The sequence below is a fragment of the Eurytemora carolleeae genome, unplaced genomic scaffold, assembly GCF_000591075.1.
Source record: "Eurytemora carolleeae unplaced genomic scaffold, Eaff_2.0 scaffold48, whole genome shotgun sequence".
Lineage (NCBI taxonomy): Eukaryota > Metazoa > Arthropoda > Copepoda > Calanoida > Temoridae > Eurytemora > Eurytemora carolleeae.
In genome coordinates, this window is record NW_019396177.1 from 294,520 (window position 1) to 315,923 (window position 21,404).

The 21,404-nt window shown below is 30.1% G+C and overlaps 3 protein-coding genes across 6 annotated transcripts; 2 read left to right on the plus strand and 1 right to left on the minus strand.

Annotated features, from left to right (window-relative positions):
• Positions 1-5,850: 5,850 nt before the first annotated feature.
• On the minus strand, positions 5,851-14,569 carry LOC111697280 (uncharacterized). 4 transcript variants are annotated; one of them, XM_023467218.1, is made up of 16 exons: positions 14,295-14,568; positions 12,655-12,709; positions 12,045-12,138; positions 11,590-11,649; positions 10,805-10,863; positions 10,527-10,586; positions 10,115-10,185; positions 9,805-9,877; positions 9,281-9,341; positions 9,164-9,219; positions 8,698-8,769; positions 8,359-8,418; positions 7,956-7,962; positions 7,601-7,612; positions 6,362-6,394; positions 5,851-6,032 (listed from the first exon to the last, which is right to left on the minus strand). In XM_023467218.1, the coding sequence occupies exons 1-15, from the start codon at positions 14,347-14,349 to the stop codon at positions 6,383-6,385; spliced, it is 807 nt and encodes a 268-aa protein (XP_023322986.1). In that variant the 5' UTR covers positions 14,350-14,568; the 3' UTR covers positions 5,851-6,032; positions 6,362-6,382. The 4 variants fall into 4 exon arrangements, with proteins under 4 accessions (XP_023322986.1, XP_023322983.1, XP_023322985.1 ...); XM_023467215.1 differs by having other exon boundaries at positions 5,851-6,394; positions 7,494-7,612; positions 7,920-7,962; positions 14,295-14,569; XM_023467217.1 differs by having other exon boundaries at positions 5,851-6,394.
• A 211-nt stretch (positions 14,570-14,780) lies between these two features.
• On the plus strand, positions 14,781-16,755 carry LOC111697283 (uncharacterized). Its single transcript, XM_023467221.1, has 3 exons — positions 14,781-14,863; positions 15,680-15,777; positions 16,332-16,755. Exons 2-3 carry the CDS (start codon positions 15,691-15,693, stop codon positions 16,662-16,664), a joined length of 420 nt encoding a protein of 139 aa, XP_023322989.1. The 5' UTR covers positions 14,781-14,863; positions 15,680-15,690; the 3' UTR covers positions 16,665-16,755.
• Positions 16,756-18,195: 1,440 nt separating this feature from the next.
• On the plus strand, positions 18,196-20,852 carry LOC111697282 (uncharacterized). Its single transcript, XM_023467220.1, has 3 exons — positions 18,196-18,229; positions 19,526-19,627; positions 20,271-20,852. The coding sequence occupies exons 2-3, from the start codon at positions 19,529-19,531 to the stop codon at positions 20,637-20,639; spliced, it is 468 nt and encodes a 155-aa protein (XP_023322988.1). The 5' UTR covers positions 18,196-18,229; positions 19,526-19,528; the 3' UTR covers positions 20,640-20,852.
• The last annotated feature ends 552 nt before the right edge of the window (positions 20,853-21,404 follow it).

Genomic DNA, 21,404 nt, shown 5'->3' on the forward strand with positions numbered 1-21,404 from the left:
ATTGTTGAATTATAGACCAAAAACTCTGTAAGTTTAAAGATTGTTGAATTTAGACCAAATTAAGATTTAATCTAAATTGAAGAAACAAAAATCATCTTAGTGCATATGTTCTATTAATAAGATTTAATTTGCGCATTTAGAAAAAAATGTTGACATTTTTAAGGCAACATTTTTCATTTTAATTATCCAAAAACATTCCATGAGGTGCGTTGCCACAATATTTGTTCCCGATCAGTTCAGACGTTTTGACGTTTATCGGACAAAAACAAACAAACAGACGGACAAGTTAAGTAGAGATATAAAGAGTCTGTAAAGTGCATTGTGTATTTAGAGGTATGATAAATTACATTACAAAGAACTAATTTGAGATCATTTGACCCGTTCCCCCCCCCCCTCACCACCAGCTAACCCTGAAATCATGAACCTATTGAAACTAGGCAAATCTAGCCACTGCATGACATATTAGCCTGGTCTAGCCTGCAATTTAAATCAGAAGAATTGAATTGGAGTCTGTAATTTAGGAATAACCGAATAATCCTCCTTCTTCTCCACCTACTTCTTCTCCTTCTCCTCCTTCTCCTCCTTCTCCTCCTTCTCTTCTTTTTTTTCATAATCTTTGTATGAAGGATCTGAGTTCTTGCAACAAACTAAAACCTTCTATATCTTTGCAACCTGATGGTGTAAACCTTTCATACTTCAAATTAGACTATTTGTTCTACGACATCAGGCTGCACAGATATAGGAATTAAAAAAACAGAATTTGTGGCAAAAACTCAGTTCAATGAAAACTTAAGTTGATAAAAATTTCGATTTTAAATCACTCGACAAATTGTTTCTTGAAAGTATTTAATAGTTGAGAGGATGGGAGCGATTATTTATAATTTGTAAAAATTACATTTTCGCACAAAAGAAAAGCAAAGTCATTCAGTAAAATGTTTCAACTTAATTTTCTTATTAAGTTTAATCTACTCGTCACATTGTGTCATAAGAATAGTTTAATCTACTCGTCACATTGTGTCATAAAAATGGTTTAAGTAACTATGTAATATTGCAACATAGCTATAATCTATCCTAGTATCTAACCATCCGACTATCCAACCATCTAAATAACTAACCATTTAACTATTATATAACTATCTAACAATATAACTATATGACTGTCTAACTATCTAACTATCCAACTATTTAACTATCCAACTATTCAACTATTCAACTATCCAACTATCCAACTATTTATCAAACTATCCAACTGTCCAGCTATCCAACTATATAAATATCCAACTATCAAATTATCTAAAAATCTAATTCTTTAACTCTCTATTTACCTAATTATCTCCCTATCCCACTATCTCACTTTTTAGCTATTTCAGTATCAAACTATCCACCTATCTCTTCAAGTTGTTGTGTCCGGTTTAAGTAAATAAACCTATTTCCTCTGTGGCTTGTTGACAGATCTAATACAGGGAAAATAATAAAGAAATTTTGGATCGCTTCCTTCCGGTTTTCTGGCTTGTTTTACAACAAACACGGAGTTTAGCTTTATATTAGCTTTATTTGACCAGGAATGGAAACAAAAACACATTTTGAATTTTGCTCCCTAGAAATTTCATTTAAACAGGAGCAGTTTTAATTCATCATCGGTAAACCTTTGTCAAAACAAGAAAAATGAAAAAAAATATTTGTTTTTGAGACTTAGGGGAGTAATTTAAAACTAACTACACTTTTTAGTTTAGAGTAAGTAAAAACATAAATATATTGGTATTTTAAAAATTTAGTTTTCTTAGAAGATAGATAGATATCTAGTAATATATATATATTACCTATTTACGTTCACTTTCTAGTGTAAAATCTATTTATCTATCTATCTATCTGTTTATCTATCTATCTATATCTTTATCTATCTGTTTATCTATCCGTCGAAAGGTTTGAACTTTGTTCTATAAATAATGGCAGGTTCTGAAGTATCTCTTTGTATTTTCTCATGAGACAAAATCATCTATCCGTAAACTGATATGTTGCATAGATAGATAGATAGATAAATAGATATATTTATGGATAAATGGATAGGTATAGATAATAGAAAGATATATTAATAGAAAGCTAAATAGATAGATTGATAGAAGGATGGATAGACACAGCTAGTTAGATAGATGGATGGATAGACAGATAAATAGTACATGTCGAATAATGATTCAAACATTGCAGATAGGAGTTTAGAAATATCTTTTCCCTACGTTTTATTTTTACACCCTCCTTACCCTGCCGACCATGCCTACCCTCCCTACCCTTTAAATATACCCCCTCCCTGGGTTTCCTGTGGGTTTATAATTTTGATGATTTACAAGGCAAGGAAATATTTGATGAAACCAAAGATTAAATTGCAAGGGGGGTTAATGCTAAAGTAAACTCTGAAAGAGGTGGTATTAAAATGCATGTGATCAAGGAGGAAGGATGGACGAAGGATGAAGGGGTTTTGAAGGGATGGATGAAGGATGAAGGGGTATTGAAGGGATGGATTAAGAAAGTGGGGATATTGAAAGTATGGATAAAGGATGAAGGGGTATTGAAGGGATGGACGAAGGATGAAGGGGTATTGAAAGAATGGATAAAGGATGAAGGAGTATTGAAGGAATGGATAAAGGAAGAAGGGATATTGAAGGGATGGACGAAGGATGAATGAATATTGAAGGGATGGATGAAGGCTTAAGAAGTATTGAAGAGATGGATAAAGGATGAGGAGGTATTTAAGGGATGGATGAAGGATGAAGAAATGGGTAAAGAGTGAAGGGGTATTAAAGGGTTGGATGAAGAATGAATGGGTATTGAAGGGATGGATGAAGAATGAATGGGTATTGAAGGGATGGATGAAGGATGAAGGAGTATTGAAGTGATGGATGAAGGATGAAGGAACATTGAAAGGATGGATAAAGGGAGAAGATTATTGAAGAAATATATCTAGATGAAAGGTTGAAGGATTATTGAAGAAATTGATAAAGGAAAAATGGGATAGGAGGGAAGGTTGAAGGGAGGATGGGAAAGGATGAATAGAAGAATGAATAAAGACAGAATTATGAGAAAGGATGAATGAAAGGATGAATAAAGGAAAGAATGAATGAAGGAAAGGATGAATAAAGGAAAGGATGAATGAAAGGATGAATAAAGGAAAGGATGAATGAAAGAAAGGATTAATAACGGAAAGAATGAAGGAAAGGATGAATAAAGGAAAGGATGAATAAAGGAAAGGATGAATAAAGGAAAGGATGAATAAAGGAAAGGATGAATAACTGAAAGGATGAATAACGGAAAGAATGAAGGAAAGGATTAATAAAGGAAAGAATGAAGGAAAGGATGAATAAAGGAAAGGATGAATAAAGGAAAGGATGAATAACGGGAAGGATGAATAACGTAAAGAATGAAGGAAAGGATGAATAAAGGAAAGGATAAATAAAGGAAAGGATAAATAAAGGAAAGGATGAATAACGGAAAGAATGAAGGAAAGGATGAATAAAGGAAAGGATGAATGGTGGGAAGACTAATATTGAAGAACATGATGAAGATATGGAATAGTATGGACCGAGGGTGGTTAGGGGTGTACATTATATAGTTGGGATGAATACTAGAGAGATGGGGTAGAATGTATGAGAATTTGCCTGATAACATCTATAATATTTAGGGGTGCAACATGTACACTCTTCATCCTTAAACCTTTAAAACATCAGAACTCTTTGATTTTACTTTTATCGTAAAAAAAATTTCATAAGTTCATCTTTTTTGCTTCTTTATTATATCTAGATTTTTACAACCTTAGTTTTTAAAAAGAAAATATCATGGTGACCTAGATTTAAAAAAAAAAAATAAGAATAATTTTTATTTTTAGTTTGTTATTTTTACAGATGGTTAAACCCCTAGGTTTGCACATACCCAACCCTTTGAAGCAGTAGCACATAGATGGGAGCACAATACTAACATAATTCACTGCATGCGAGCACATCGATCATAACTATCAGCTCCATCTACCGATAAGAAATTACAACACACACACAGCCACAGTTTGTCATCCTGCAGTCACCAATCCCACGCTGTGCTTTCATTCATAAACTTACAACCATCATTTAGGGGCCAATAGGGACAGTTTTAGGTAACAGAGGGCCCCTAGAACCGTCCTAAGAATATCTATATAATAAATATAAATATTTGTATATACGAATGTATATAAAAATGTATGCATGAATCAAGATATAGCTGGCCATTTTTTTAATTCAGGGGCAACGCCGGGCACTTCAGCTAGTATCTATTAAATTGTTTGATTTTGCTAAATGTTTCAAGAGATAATTTATTTAACCCCCGACGTGAACCCTGCATTCTAAAGGATTAAAAGAAGAAACCTAGGCCAAACAATAGGATATAAAACTATAATGTATAAACATATTGACGCATAAATACAAAACTGTTGAGAAGATTTCAGTCCAAGCAATGTCGTCGTGTTCTATATTTGCACCGTTGTTATGAATGTGCTAAAATAACTGAAGTCTCCTGTTGTAAGGATTTTAAAGGTGGTACTTGATATACCAATATAAATACCAATATAGCGTGCCAGTCAGGTATATTCTATACAAATAAATAGTTTTGTCTATTGATCATAAAATATGAACTTTAGTGTTTCATAGTTTTCAAGAGTACAGAAAATTAAATTTCAATATTCAAACAGTTTATTGTTTATTTAAAGTGGGACTTATCAGACAGTGGAATAGGAAGACGACATTTGAATCAATATTATGTGTATTTGATGTTGTTATAAAGCAAATAGTTTATCAGTTAGCGTGAAAACCAACCGATTGATTAAAATGGGTCTGTGTACGCTACACAATCACTTTGTTTTATGTTTATTTGGACCAATTAAAATCATAATTTGAGTCTAACAGTCGTCTTAGTAATCCATAGTTTTATGGGTCTACTGTATATACAAATTGACACATTTAGATACAATTTTCTACTCCATTTTGTAAGATTTAACTTTTTTTGTCCTGTTGAAGATACTTGGTGAAAAAGTATCAATTTGAAATAAAAAATCAATACTTGATATAATGATGATCAAAAGCACATAAGGCTCTTTCATAAAAAAAACTTTTCATTTCTAGCGTTGTAATTTAAAGAGATCCTCCATTGGAATCTTTATTCTGATCAATAATTTGGAAGAACAATCATTTTTCTTTCTTCCGAAGTGTTTTATTCTGTTAATTTCTTCATTGATTTTTTTTCATTTGTGGTTTTTATTCAAAAACCACAAATGAAAATAAATAGTTGTCAAAAATAAAAACCTGAATATCTAATTCATACTTGATCAGACTAAACTTTAAGAGTACCGCTGTCAATCGGACATGCCAATCTTTCAATGGAGGGTCACATGAAATAAAGATAACAGTAGAATTATGAAAATAGCAGTTCTTTAAAGAGACTGTAAAGGAAAAATGAAAGGGGGTATAGGCTGAAACCTGAGAATCTCAGGAGTTGAACGATACCTATAAAACATCTATCTGATGTTCCTGTTTAGAGAAATTGATAAAAAACTGTGTAAAATTTATACGATAATTCATATTTATGCAATTTTGTATAAAAGTTGTAGTATTACACAGATCATATTCAACAAATATGCAACCAATCTGAAAACGACGATATCCGACAGGAGGAGCCTGAAAATCATAGGTTTATCCAATTATAATTTTTAATTTTTATTTTGCTTTTTTATTTGATATAATTGATAATATAATTACATATAGTCCGTACCGTCTGTATCACGTGACAACGATATTGCACTGCCATTGGCTTAAGTTCTGATGACGTAATACGGACTATACGGACTATATTCATTTATATTATTAATCATATCTAACAAAAATGAAAAATAAAAATGAAAAAATGGTTTGGTAAGAAAATCCCGAAGGACCACCTTCATAGTTTTAATGTGAAGATAGTTTTGAACAATGTGAATTTCTACATTGACAAGTTTAAACTATCAATGGCTGGCGAGGAATCTAGAAACAAATGGAAGATGTCAACGAGTGATTTTTTTTGATGGGACTGTCGTTTAATTTTAAAGTGAAACTCCATTAATAAAAGGGAAATGTCCGATTCACAACATCACCGTTCTGATTTCAGATTGGAAAAATTTCATCGTTTTTCTAGCTTAACTTAACAAATTCATTATTAAATCGAAAAATATTGAAATCTCTTATTCCTTTTTGATCAGACAAAGCTTTCAAGTGTACCGTTGTGAATCGGACCTGCAATTCTGTAAATGGAAGTTTACTTTAAATTACGTGTACAGTCCCTTTAAGAAATGAATCTAGTTCCAGAACAATACCAGTTTATGCCAATAAAAAGTTCAACCGAGCACCTAAAAAAAAATTTTAGAATAATTTTTTTAGAAACAAATTTGGATTTAATTTTTAAAGTTGGCATTTTACAAAAATTTCATATTTTTTCAAACTTTAAAACAAATATGATCTGAAGAAAATTTTAATTTTCTTTTTGTATTTGTGAAAAGGGTGCATAATATTTTTGTTATGTTCTGCTAGTGGGTGGGCGGGGGTACATATATAATTTGTATCTCTGATGATAGGAGCTATTTAGAGGTGAACTTTTTATAGAGGGGGGTCACTGCCAGCCATACCAGACAACAGATACTCTGGTATTATATACCATACACCACAAACACACACACACGGACACACTCTCACTTCCTCACATTTACTTTTACTCACTCACTCACTCCCTCACATTTACTTACTTACTCACTTACTAACTTACTCACTTACTCACACACTCACCTACTCACACACTCACTCACTCACTTACATATTGGCTCACTCACTTATTCACTCACTTATGCTAACTTACACACTCATTAATAATAAAGAAACATTGATAAAAACTAAAGGAATTGAGTCTTTGCCACAAACTCAAATATTTAAACCCCATCTTTAGAAACATGTGAATTGTAAACATTTTATATTTTAAACTCAGATTATTTGATTAACAGAATTCTTGGTTTGAAACATCTAAGGTCTACAGCATTTGGTTTCAAAGATACAGTGGCGGTTAGAAAATCAAAGATACAGGGGCGGTTAGAAAATCAAAGATACAGGGGCGGTTAGAAAATCAAAGATACAGGGGCGGTTAGAAAATCAAAGATACAGGGGCGGTTAGAAAATCAAAGATACAGTAGTGGCGGTTAGAAAATCAAAGAGTGGCGGTTTGAAAATCAAAGATACAGTAGTGGCGGTTAGAAAATCAAAGATACAGTAGTGACGGTTAGAAAATCAAAGATACAGGGGCGGTTAGAAAATCAAAGATACAGTAGTGGCGGTTAGAAAATCAAAGATACAGTAGTGGCGGTTAGAAAATCAAAGTTTGTGGCAAAGACTCAATTTCTTTTTATCTAATTAAATGGATCTTAGCTAAAACTCCGCCAAATAAAGCATTTCTTTTTTTACCGTTAACCGATGTTTTCCCCATAATATATTTGTTCTTCTATTTATCATCTAATTAAAGATGGAAGATATGGATTTCTTTCATCTTCACTATCCTCGTCTGTACTCACATATGCCGTAATCTAAACAAAATATTATTGTACACTAGGCTTTAAGTCGATTTCAATTCTGAACATTTTCTCTATGTATACATCGTAAAAAACAAAAAACAAAAAAGTTCGCGGATTTTATAAAAAAAATTTCGTGGAATTTTAAAATTTAATGAAAATATAATTTTGTTGGAGGCTATTTTTTAAATTTTAATCATCCATAAACCCTCCCTGGGGCATGTAAGGACCCACAAAAAAATTTGAGCCCGATAGTTAAACATTTACTGAACATTTTTTTAGACCTTAACTTAAACTACATTTATTAATTTAGATTTCAAACCGTTAGCTTTTGAAATAATTCCAAACGATATCTCACCCTAGGCCTAGCAAGGGAAAAATTGACGAGAGATTTAAGCGGATTTACCAAGAAGGCGGTGGACGTTCTTGATTTTTTAAATCGGCCGTTCCCACGTTTGTTAACGAGGACTTGATATGGATCGTTCGTTCTTTTCAAAACCGTTTTGTTAATAAAATTTTCGTTCCGATTTTTTTTATTAATAATTAATCTTTAACAATATGTGATCGTTATTTTGAATTTTTTAATTCTTGAAAATAATAAATCAGGGTTTGGCACCCGGGTTTCTCTGACAAAAAAGTTAGCGCATTTGCCATTCAAAATGATCGTTCCAGTTTCTCAATGAGCCGACATTTTTCGACTTCTATTTTTTTAATAAACGAATTTTGACTGAACTTAAACTGTTTTTTTTTTCTCCCCGTTCCTAGTGTTCCTGTTTAGACCAGTCTCGTGCTCTGATTCAGGAACTGGTTTAAGCTTGCTTCTAACAAATGGCATTTATCGAATTTTTGTTCATAAAATACAATCAAATTATCAAATGAAAAGTTGCATCAATTTTTAAGATTGGTTTGACGTTGAAATGCTGGATTGCCTTGACCTTTTATTTTACATCACTAACTCACCTAAATTGTGTATATTTTACACAATTTTTAAGAACTTGTTTCAGATTCAGCTTTTAAAAAGTAATTGGAAAAATTCTTATCAATTTTTGCAGGAAAGCTTGAAACTTTTGTATCACTGTGAATTTATTGAATTTATTTTCCTAAATTGTTGATGAAGTGGACCACGAGCACTTGTAAAACAACTGTTCCAAAGATTTGTCGAGAAAATCCATCTAAACAATAAATATGAAATTATGATAAATGATAATTTTTCTGGGGGAGGGGNTTTCAAAGACATGCCATTTTACAGTAAACAACTTTTAAACGACAGGACAATTCATAGACAGGACATTAAACGACAGGATATTTCAAAAGACAAGACATTTCACAGAAAGAACATTTAAAAGATAAATCATTTTAAATCGAAATTTTTTATCTTTTATTATTATTATTTTATTATTGTTAAAAATAAGGAAAACTCCGTCATCCTTCATTACTCTAAGGTTTGATTGTCACTGTTGGGAATGAGACTTGCCAATTACAAGTGTAAGGTCACTTTGAATTGCGACTACAGTCCCATTAAAACATAAATCTTGATTATTTAAATGAATATTAAAAATTAATTACCCTAGTTCTCTCAGATCATCAGGTAAAAAATCAGCAGATTTCACAGCATTCAAAACCTTTAGAAAATACAAAACTAAATTAAAAATTAAACACTTAAACAAAATGTTTAAAAAATACCTGTCCTTTCTGTTTTGGTTTCCAATGTTTGATGGCAGAGCCAATTTTTTCAAGGGCATCCCTACAATTCAAATTTTAGTTTTGTTAGCAAACACAGTGCGGACCATAAACTGTAGGATAAGAAGACTTGTACTTTTAGACTTATGATTTTAGCAGCTGATAAACATAAAACACGTCAATAGTGCAGTGTACACGGGCACATTTCACTTTAAAAGTTGATTTTTAACCTATATGGTAAAAGTTTTTGCTTTATACGAACATTAAATACACTTAAGAATGCAAAAGTGTTAAGCAGTTTTTTATGCACACTCTACAGAGAGCTTTGCGTCATTTTTCTGCAAACACCTTCCGCATGTTTTAAAACAATAACAATTGTTTTATTTCATTGGCGTATTTCAAGAATTTTTTGTGATCTAAATTATCTTAGGCAAAAAATTTAGATTTTAATAACAGATAGACAAGTAAAATATATACATTTAAAGATAACTATGGGAATACAAAATAATAGGATATTTTTATAATACCTATATTTATCAGCAATAACATCCTTTTCACGAGGATATAGAATATCACAAAGTAAAGGCACGGTATCTCCACCTTTAAACATTTTAATCATTAGTTTTTTAAGTTTTTCAAAACAATTTTTTATTTTAAAACCCAATAATTTGGTCAAGATGCCCAAATCGGTTCAAATATTTGGAAACAATTTAACCTTTTTTGGTCTAAAATCGATCTAAAATTCTCTTTTGCAAAAAAAGCAATTGGCAAAGCAATAACAAATAATAAAAACATAATTTCATATTTTTTAAATAAAAAATCTTTAAATATTTTGACCTGAGAGGAAAGCAAGGACTCGCCTTGTTGTCAATTCTACATCTAGTCTTGACTTGGTCTCGTCACATTTTCTACATTCAGACAAAATGTCAATTCTTTTGAAGAGTTTATAGGTAAAATTACAGTATTTTTAAAGGGACTGTACAAATAATTTTAAGTATTCAAAAAAAATAAATGCTTGATTTGAAAATGTAGTTTTTAATCAATGATAAGTTTTTCTTTTTCTCTGAATTACTGATAATTTCTCGTTCTGTGTAAAAATTAAATGAGGATTTTGCAGCAAAAACAAGAAAATATATCTATTTTATTTTTTGTAGATCAAGCCTTAAAGGACAGCATGAATCTAGCATTTAACTCTTTAGATGGAGGGTCTATTGAAATTCCGTAAACATTCCCTTTAAACCAGATTTACCTGGCAGTCCAAGGTTTCAAAGGTGGACTTTTCTTAATAAAGTTGTTCAGTTTTTCTAATCTGAAATTTATTATTCTCTTTTATTTTTTAGAACACAACTTCAAAAAAAAAATACTGAACACAAATTCTAGTACAGAATATCTGACCAAGCGCAGAATTTTTAAAAAAAAATATTAGCTTTTCTATTGTGTTTGATGTCAGCCAAAGAAACCTATTTTTAGAGATCATTTATAAATTGAGAAGAAAAATCAGCTGATCTTTTCTATTTCTTTATTTACCTTTTTTTACCCCCTCCATAGGACATTAACTCTTTCTTATCTTTCTCTGATAAGCAAGCCTTAGAAATATAATTTTTCAAATAAAAAAGGATACATTTCAAAACATTAATATTTGCTGCCCCCAACATATCGAATTTGTCCAATATGTGCAATTTTATTTAGACATATGGAATTGCAAAATGAATTTTCCTCGTTGTTTTTAGTTTTAAGTTTCGCTGAATCAGCATAATACTGTTTTTTTTTTATAATATTTTAGAATTTAAAATTCATGCCCGTGGAGATGGACTTGACACTGATTCTTAACAAACTGCGAAGTTTCTTAGAACATTTATAAAACATTGTCTGGTTATTGATAGAGCATGTTATGGCTTTTATTTAGTAAAATTCAGAGGAATCACATTTACGCCTGAAGATTGATTCTCATGATTAGAAAAGCGCTATGTGGTTAAATTTCTAATTAAAATATGTTTATATTTTTTGTCAAAAAACAGTTACATTTTTAGTTTGTATTCTTTGTAAAAAATGGATTTATTTTTGGTTTAAACATAATTGTATTTTTGGTTGAAAAATGGTTATATTTTTGGCTCGTGATTCTCTTACTTTAGCTAAATATTTAAAATTGAAAAACACTTATTTATCAATAAAGTTTCATTTAATATTTATTTATTTACTTTATTGTAAAAAATTTATGTCATTCTATAAACTAATAAAATAAATCAATTTTTCGGAAATGAATTTTGTGTATTTTGAAAAAGGTTAACACGCCCTTATAAATGCAAAAGTACCTCTAATATTTTTGTTGGTTCTCCACCAGATATATATGATAAAAAATTCATTGTCAAATCCTGCATCAGAATCAGATCGATCATAAATGTTTAAAATAAACTGATCTAGATTTTTGTTATAAAATCAAAATATATCATTGTCAGGAATTGAGTCTTTGCCACCAAATAAAATTTCCTAATTTCTATATCTTTTCAAACCTTTGATATTTAAAACTTAGATTCACGATATACAGAAATCATTGTTCAAAATATCTAAGGGTAAGGCATTGGGTTGCATAGATACAGGAATTGGAAAATCAGATTTTGTGGCAAAGACATCACAATAAATTTCCCAGTTTTAAAAGTGTTTGAAGGTTTCATTAAATAAGAAATAATATTTATTCCTAAATTTCATGCATTAAAGATAATTCTAATTTTAAGTTTAAATGATTTTCAAGAATAATGGAAAAAAATACTTTGATGTCTTGGATGCGTTTATCTGATAGAGACTGCACATGCGCAGTCCAAGGGGGAAGTGAGTGCGCAGATGTCAGCACTGATCTCAGCTTTCTAATCAAAATGGCAGCTCTATTAGATTATAATAACAAAAAAAATAAAGAAATGGAGTCTTTATCTCAAGCTCAGTTTTTTAATCCATATATCTTTGCAACTTGATGGTGTAAACTTTTTAAACGGCATTGGGTTGCACAGATATAAAGATTTGAAAATCAGATAATATGGCAAAGACTTAATTCCTTTCACTAGAAAGGGTGATTCCTTTGCTGTAGTGTCTTATCCTATTTGCATTGAAAAGTATGTATGCGTACAAAACAGCTTTCTCTAGCTGCTGAAAATTCGTCCCGGTACTTTAAATGAACCGAAGTTTATAGTGAAAAAGAACTACTTTCAGACAATTTCAATGAATAAAAAGCAACTAAATATCTCATATTTTAGATTCGTCTGCTCGGAAAGAAAATTATTTTTTAGCATTTTACTTTGAAACTGATATTGACTTTTTAGTATGGGGAGGGGGCCCAATTCTTGAATCTGGGAATTCTAAAACTATGATTTTTAGAGTACAATTACCTGTATACCCCGTCATCCATCTTTGTTTTCATCAGCAGCTGATATGGAAATATATCTTAAAAAATTCTGAAAATATATTTAGAAAGTCTTTTATTTTTTCTTTATGCAATATTTACTATAATGCCTGTTCAGTGTTACCAGTTCCTAATTATCATATTGGAATCCTGGTATTCTGTATTCTGTATCCTGGTATCCTTTTATCTATAGTATTCTAGTATCCTGTATCCTGGTGTCCTGGTATCCTGGTATCCTGGTATCCTGGTATCCTTTTATCTACAGTATCCTGGTATTCTGTATCCTGGTAATCTGGTATCCTGGTATCCTTTTATCTACAGTATCCTGGTAGCCTGTATCCTGGTATCCTAGTATCCTTTTATCTGTAGTATTCTGGTATCCTGTAGCCTGGTATCTTGTATCCTGGTACTCTGGTATTATGGTATCCTGGTATCCTGGTATTATGGTATCCTGGTATCCTGGTATTATGGTATCCTTGTATCCTGGTATTCTGGTATCCTGGTATTATGGTATCATGGTATCAATTTATCTATAGTATCTTGGTATCCTGTAGCATGGTATCCTGTATCCTGTATCCTGGTATCCTGTATCCTGGTATCCTGTATCCTGGTATCCCGTATCCTGGTATCCTGTATCCTGGTATCCTGTATCCTGGTATCCTGTTTCCTGGTATCCTGTATCCTGGTATCCTGTATCCTGGTATCCTGATATCCTGATTTCCTGTTATCCTGATTTCCTATTATCCTGGTATCCAGGTATCCTGGTATCCTAGTATCCAGTTATCCTGAAATCCTGGAATCCTGGTATCCTGGTATCCTGATATCCTGGTATCCTGGTATCCTGATATCTTGGTATCCTGGTATCCAGTTATCCTGGAATCCTGGTATCCTGGTATCCTGGTATCCTGGTATCCTGGTATCCTGGTATCCTGGTATCCTGGTATCCTGGTATTTTTGTATCCTGGTATCCAGGTATTTAGGTATCCTGGTATCCGGGTACACTGATATCCAGGTATCTTGGTATTCAGGAACCTGGCATCCAGGAGTCCTGGTATCCTGAAACCTTGATATCCATGTATCCTGGTATCCTGAAACCTTGATATCCATGTATCCTGGTATCAGGAACCTGGCATCCAGGAGTCCTGGTATCCTGAAACCTTGATATCCATGTCCTGGTATCCTGAAACCTTGATATCCATGTATCCTGGTATCCTGAAACCTTGATATCCATGTATCCTGGTATCTGGAGGTTTGTCTACTGAGGATTTTATCTCCCGAAAGTTCTGATGAATTATTCCGTTTTCTCAATGTTTCGTGTAAACCAGGAGAATCTAGATCTCCAGGTAGTTAAATCAACACAGAGTTGAAATACATTTTTAATCATCTTTCTAAATCCAGCCAATCTATCCATAAATATAGAAATAAATATTTTTTTAAACATGAAGCTAAAGTTAACATTGAACGTCATCACCATCAGGTGGCAAAGATATAATAAATGTGAGATTGTGGAAATGTCTTAATGTCTTTAATGCAAAGACCAAATTTTTTTTTAATATTCTTATACATATATGTATAGATATATATAGATATAGTAATATATATATTAAAAATAAATGATATTAATACCTTTTCCAGTGTCGCCTAACCCTGTGCTAGTTTCACTTGGTTCATCTAAACTCATCTAATTAAGCCTGGGTAAACTTTAACAGTTTTCTACTTTAACTGGAGTCTAAATTTCATACCCTCATTTCACTTAAATCACACCAACAAAATCCATTAACACATTTGGCGACTTGTAAACGAAGATATTTACTGTAATAAAATAGTTTACTCTTCGTCTAAAAACTTTTTAAAGATAATAACTATAAGACTTTTTTTTCTTGCATGTTTCCTGTTTTGCAAAATAAGATAGCAATGATGATATTAATTAATATGTTTTGTAATACTATAGTCATATTACTTTCGTTATATAATAACATATTTACATCTTTAATAATTGTTTTCATTTTTTATAATATTTTTGTCAACCAGCAAATAAACTTTAAATTATATTTATCCTGATTTTTTTATTATTGTAAAAACTTCAAAGGTTCAATGTAAATATTAAATTGATGAATATATACCAATTATAGTTTATCAATGGAATCAAATTACTTTTCATCAAACAGAAGAGTGAAGTTCCTTCCTAGCTTCAGGTTTAAAAACAAACCTTTATTTTTGTTAAAGTCAATGTCAATTATGACGGAGTTAAAATAAAAAATTCCATTTCTTAGGTCTAGAGATGGGCTCGTGTAGCTTTATTCATTTGGTTCTTCCATCGTTTTTCAACGACCCATTTTATTTTTTCTAATTTAACAATCATTCTATTAAATCGTGCTTTAAGTAAAATCATTTGTTCAATAAAACTGTTTTTTAAATAAAAAAACATTTGTTTTTGAATTTTGTTAGAAAAAATTGTCTATTCAGTGACAACACGATTGTTTTATTTTTATTTTATCGAAAAAATTGTTCGTTTGGTAAAAAACCTTCATATTTTTAAAAGTTTGCTAAAAAAATTGTTTGTTTAGTAAAAAAAATCTGTTTTTTATTTCTCTGAACGATCCAATTCCTTTGTCCATGAATCATTAATTTTTCTGGAAAACATCTTCAAAATTTTTTTGAGTTTTGAAATGTTTTGTTTGTTAACGAAATTGATGCCCATCTCTAATGAAGTCAGTATAAAATCTAAAGTATAAAGTAAAAAACAAAAACATCTGATTACTGATTAATCAGATGCTTTCTGCTTCCTAACAATTATACTTTTGCTTTGACCAACTAATCTCGGATTCAAAATTGATCTAAATTTAATTAAAAATCAAAATTTAATTAAAGATCTATAAATTTAGAAAAAGATAAAAAAAACACTGATTTAGAATTTAAAATCAAATTGATAAACAACTAATACATAAAAACTATTCCACATAATGTACATAACAAATTCAATTGTATGTTTTTTTTTTATATTAAACCAGGTGGTATACCTATGAAGGTTCACTATGTGAATGTTATTCTGATTCTGGGGTTTTGTAAACCTTATTCAACAAAATATTATCTAATTAAAACAATACAGGTATAATAACCATTTTTTATTTTGTAGTTTTAAAATAGATTTTTATCAATATATATTGTTAATGCCATGGGTTCCCTCAAAAATGTCAGCTGCAATTTGGTCCAGCTATAGCTAAAAAAATATTTCTCCTTTTATTTTTTTTATTCATTTTTAATCTCTATTATTCCTATAATCGTTGCAACCCAATGTTGAAGACCTTTGATATTTTAAACTATAAACTCTATTAGATTAAATAATCTAAGTTTAAAGATGTATGTATACCATCAGGTTGCAAATAATTATGAATTACAAATTTGGGTTTGTGGCAAAAAATTAGCTCCTTTGTATGTGGATAAAACTATTATAGTAATTTTTTTCAAAATATTTCGCTTTATTAGTCAGAAACTGTAATTTTTAATTTGTCAATTCTAATTTTAGGGGGTTTGCGTGAAAAGTGATTTGTCTCAATGTCCAATTCTATTTTACCTGCATCTACTTTCTTATCCCACATTTTACTATAATGTGCTAAATTGTTTATGGTATTTTGTAGGAACAGATTTTTCTAATATATTCAGAGAGAAGGGGAGAGTAGAAGAAACCCTTCTGAAGGATATTCCAACCCTGTAGCAGCTGTCAAACCAGCCATACCATCAAAACAAACTAATGGATCAGATTATGGAAATATCAATTTTAAAAAATTTGAATATGAATCATATGAAGCCGCTTACCCCAAGTTTACAAAACATAGTCCAATTAAATCTGATGATGATAATGATGAAGAATATGAAGAGGAACCTCAATCACCTTCTGATGATGTTTCTAATGAACAATATAGAGAAGATACTGAAAACTCGAATCATGGTTCAAATGGTAAATTTGAGTATGAGTCATATGAACGAAACTTTTAAAAGATTACTCACAAAATAAAAAGAAGGATTAAATGAAGAAACAGAATAACTTTAAACTATAAATTTGGTTAATAAATACTTTTTTATTGATCATTTTATATTTATATATCCAATTGTATAAATATTAATAATGATTGAAAATGCCTTCTGTTTGATCTTTTCTTCAAAAAATTTACTGTAAAAAGTTAGTAAAAAGTTAATCAAGGCAATCTAAAAACAATCGTTTTCGGGGAATTAAGTTTTAGCCTAACAAGAAACACTAACTGACTTTGATTTGTTTGTGATATATTTATTTGCTAGATTATAGCTTATAATTTTACTGTTTGATAATATTTACATTAAGAATATGGATAACATTACAAAAGATGCTTAACATCTATGCATAAATCAGTGAAAAATAGTTTGTACCAAGCAGTATTTAATTCTTATTATTTCTGAAATAACACAGCCTTCCTGTCCTAGTTTAATGATGATTATTATCAAGATTTAAAAAAAAATCCTAATGAATAGAATTAATCTTAGAAATAGATTTTATGTGTTGCTTATTTATTGTCTGTATTTGGTTAAGAGAGAAATACCAATTTGTCCACCATGTTTGGGTTTAACTAAGATAAAAGTCTCTTTGTAAGCATTTGAACAAAACATGTTTTTAGTCCCAATTTGGAAAAGTGATTAATGAAGTAAAAAACATTATCTTTTTTTGATTGTAAATATTTTAAACCTTTTTACATTTTAATAGCAGATAGATAAATGATAAGCCTCAAAAATTGTAATTTAAATGTATCATTTTTTCTCAGGAAAAATAGAACCAATGGAATGTTAAACCACAAGGTATGTAAAAACCTCAGAGTATGATATGAAAGTCTAAATAAAAATGATGAAATGAATTTAATCTTATTTTTATCATTTGATTCAACAAGTTCAAAAGTATCTTTGAACTATTTAAATCCATAGCATAATCTTCACCTATAACAGGTTTAACTGATAAAGTTTCCAGGGCAGTATGTTTACCATATTAATTCCTAGTTACTTCCTAAATAACAAAATAAATGTAGACCTTTAGACATTTTCAAGTCATTGAAGACTTCGATATTGATTTCATAAATTTAAAGTCATTCAATTAACACCAACAAAAAAATCCATTAAAACATTTGGCGACTTGCAGATTAAAATATTTACATCCTGATAATATATTTTACATTTTGTCTAAAAGCTTTTTGGAGACACTCAAGACACTCTTTTTTTTCTTGCATGTTTCCTGTTTTACAAAATAAGATGGTGACAATGTTTTTAATTATTATGTTATGAAATGCTATAAGTCATATTACTTTTGTTATACAATAACATTTTTACATCTTAAATAATGATTTTCATATTTTATATTTTATTTGTCAACCAGCAAATAAGCTTTAAATTATATCTATCCTGATATTTTTTTATTATTGTAAAAACTTCAAAGGTTCAATTTAAATAATGAATTGATGAATATATAACAATTATAGTTTATCCACGGAATCAAATTACTTTTTAGCAAACAGAAGAGTGAAGTGCCTTCCAAGCTCCAGGTTTAAAAACAAACATTTAATTTTTGTTAACCCTATCCTGATTGGGCTATTTTTAACTAATATAGATTGGAGAGTGTGTGTTTTCCACCCCCCTCCCCCTATGATTTTGCCCTTAGTGTTGAAATAAGGGAGTGTGACATGTGTCCCATAGTAAAACTTTTCAAGGCCCTCTCATTTAAAAAAAGGCCCTTTAACTTTAATGGTTTGGGTGTAAGGGAGGATTTAAAAAGGAAAAAAGTTCAAAAAGTATGTCAAAATTTTTTTTAAAATAGTTATTTTTACGTTTGACAAACATTAACATGTGACACTTGTTAATGAATTTATTTTTCATGGGCTCTTCAATTATTTAAGTTTTAGCACTGTAGCTTAATTAGTAAAAAAGCTATTAACCATTTCTAATATTTTTGAAACAACGACCCTCCCTTTGACAGTCCTTCACCCTACCCTTTGCATAAAAAAAAAATTTTGTTGTCAAAATTTGTACACAACTATTATGTTGAAAAAGTTAAGAAAGTTCAGCTTTCTATGTAAGACTTTTTCAAGTTATTTAGAAAAAACCACAGGTGATAGGGTTAATGTCAAAGTCAATTATGATAGAGTCAAAATAGAAAATTCTAATTATTAGGTTTAGAGATGGGCTTGTTTGCCTTTTTTCAGTTTTTTCATCGTTTGTTAACAACCGATATTTTTCATTTTTTTCTTCAGTTCAGTTGTACAGTAAAAAATTTCAAACGTTAATTTTCTATCTTTATTGTTCGTTTTCTAACTGACAGATCATTCAGTCAAATAATTTATTCAGTGAGATCATTCCGTTAGCATAAGTGTTTGCTCAATAAAATCATTCGTACATTAAAAAAAATAGATTTAATAAAGTTTGTTCAAAAAATGTGTTGGTTCATAAAAAAAACAATAGTCTTTTCAAATTATTTTTGAAATAACTGAAAAAATTGTTTGTAAAAACAATGGAACTTCAAGTTTGTTTAAAATAATCATTTGTTTAGTAAAAAAAACGGTTTTATTTTGTTGGAACACATTGTTGATTGACGATTAATAAAATATTCAGCATAAACAATTTTAAATTGTTTGTATTTGTTTTCTTATTCATTTAAAAAAAGTTGTTTTTTATTTGTCTGAATGGTCCAATTTTCTCATTCATTATCTTAAAAAAAATTAAGTATTTAACATCAAATTTATAGATTCTTGATCTGTAAATAGATAAAAACATTTAAAATAATTACATAAACACCATACACATAATGTACAAAACAAATCAAAATGTATATTCTTTTCTATTAAACCATGTGGATACCTATGAAGATTCACTATGTGACTGTTGTTCTGATTCTGGGGTCTTGTAAACCTTATTCAACAAAATATTATCTTATTGATACAATTCAGGTACAACAACTATTCAAGAACTTTCTAGTTATCTAGTTTTAAAATAGAACAGTATAAGTATATTGTTAATGCATTTTTAACAAAGAATTTGGCTATTTCCAAGAAAATCTTGATTTGCATCTGATTGAAGCTTTTTTTCAAGGTTTCTGTGAAATATTATTTCATTGATAACTTCTTTAATGTTACTTTCCTGACTTTAATCTATTTTTATTCATTTTCAAAAGTGTTAAATTTTAACGTTGATATATACTATCAATGTGACAACTCTGAAATAGGAAGACAACTTTCAGAATCAAGTTATAACTTTAAAAAACCCAATGAGCACGAGGCACAGCTATTGTGCATGGTGAACAGACAATTAGGGGTTTAATAATTTATCTTTACTAAAAGATTTACTTTATAACACCACCAATTAAATACATTAAGTATTGTTATCTTCCTTTTCCATTGTTTTCTGATTTCACTATTTAATATTTTTTTTTTAAACATTTGCTTTTGTCCTTAGAAAACGTAATTTTTGGTATAACAACATTTGATTTTAGGGGGTTGGTGTAAAAAGTAATTTTGTCTCAATGTCCAATTTTATTTTACCTAGTTATTTTCCTATCCATCTTTCTATGTCTAGATTTTCTAATATATCTAGAGAGCAGGGGAGAGTGGAAGAAACCCTTCTGAAGGATATTCCAACCCTGTAGCAGTTGTCAAACCAGCCATGCCATCAAAACAAACTAATGGATCAGATTATGGAAATATCAATTTTAAAAATGAATATGAATCATATGAAGAGGACTACCCTAAGTTTACAAAACACAATTCCTTTAAATCTTATGATGACGATGAACAATATGAAGAGGAACCTCAATCACCTGCTGATGATGTTTCTAATGAACAATATAGAGAAGATACTGAAAGCTTGAATCATGGTCCAAATGGAAAATTTGAATATGAGTCTGATGAACAAAACTTTCAGAGGCCTAGTCAGGGAGGGGGTGGAGGAGGCTATGGGCGCTAAACCCCCCTGAACCAGTGAAATCTATGGATTTCAGTGGATTTCCAGGCCTCAACAGAAGTGTTGAGCCCCCCCTGAAAAGACAAAAAAATTAGAGCCCCCACCCTGGAGAAAGTCCTGACAACATCTCTGGAATCTTAAAAGATCACTTTCAAAATAAGACACATAATAATTTTCCACTATGAATCTATTTAATAAATACTTCCATTTAGTTTATTTGATGTTAATAGCTATTTTTTCAATTTGATTATTTGTCCTTTGGTTGTTTAGTAAAATCGCTTGTTCAGTAAAATTGTTTGTTCATAAAATCATTCTTAGTAAAAGAAAACTATTGTTTTTCAAAATTCTTTTGTTCAGTAAAAAAGCAATAGTTTTTAAATTATTTTTTGAAAACAATTGTTTTCATTTTTTTTAACAATCCAAGTTATTTGTCCATGTTAGTTTTTTCCGAACGACACCTACAATCCCAAAAAAATTTTGTTCTTTCTCAAAAATGTTTTTTGTTAACAAAAACAATACCCATCTCTTTTGCATCAAGTATTTGATTGACAAGAAGCACTGCCTGACCGCTTACTTTGTTTGTGCAAGATTTAAAGAGACTGAAATTTTAAGTGACTTTGTTTTTAAATTTTTTATTAGAATAAGGTTTCAAGGATATAGTTGTAAATCAGGTCACTAAGAATTACACTTAAAAGTTTCATTAATGGGCTTGATTGTAGCTTTACTTAGTGATGATATTTGCATTGCTAAGAATACCTACAGAAAAAA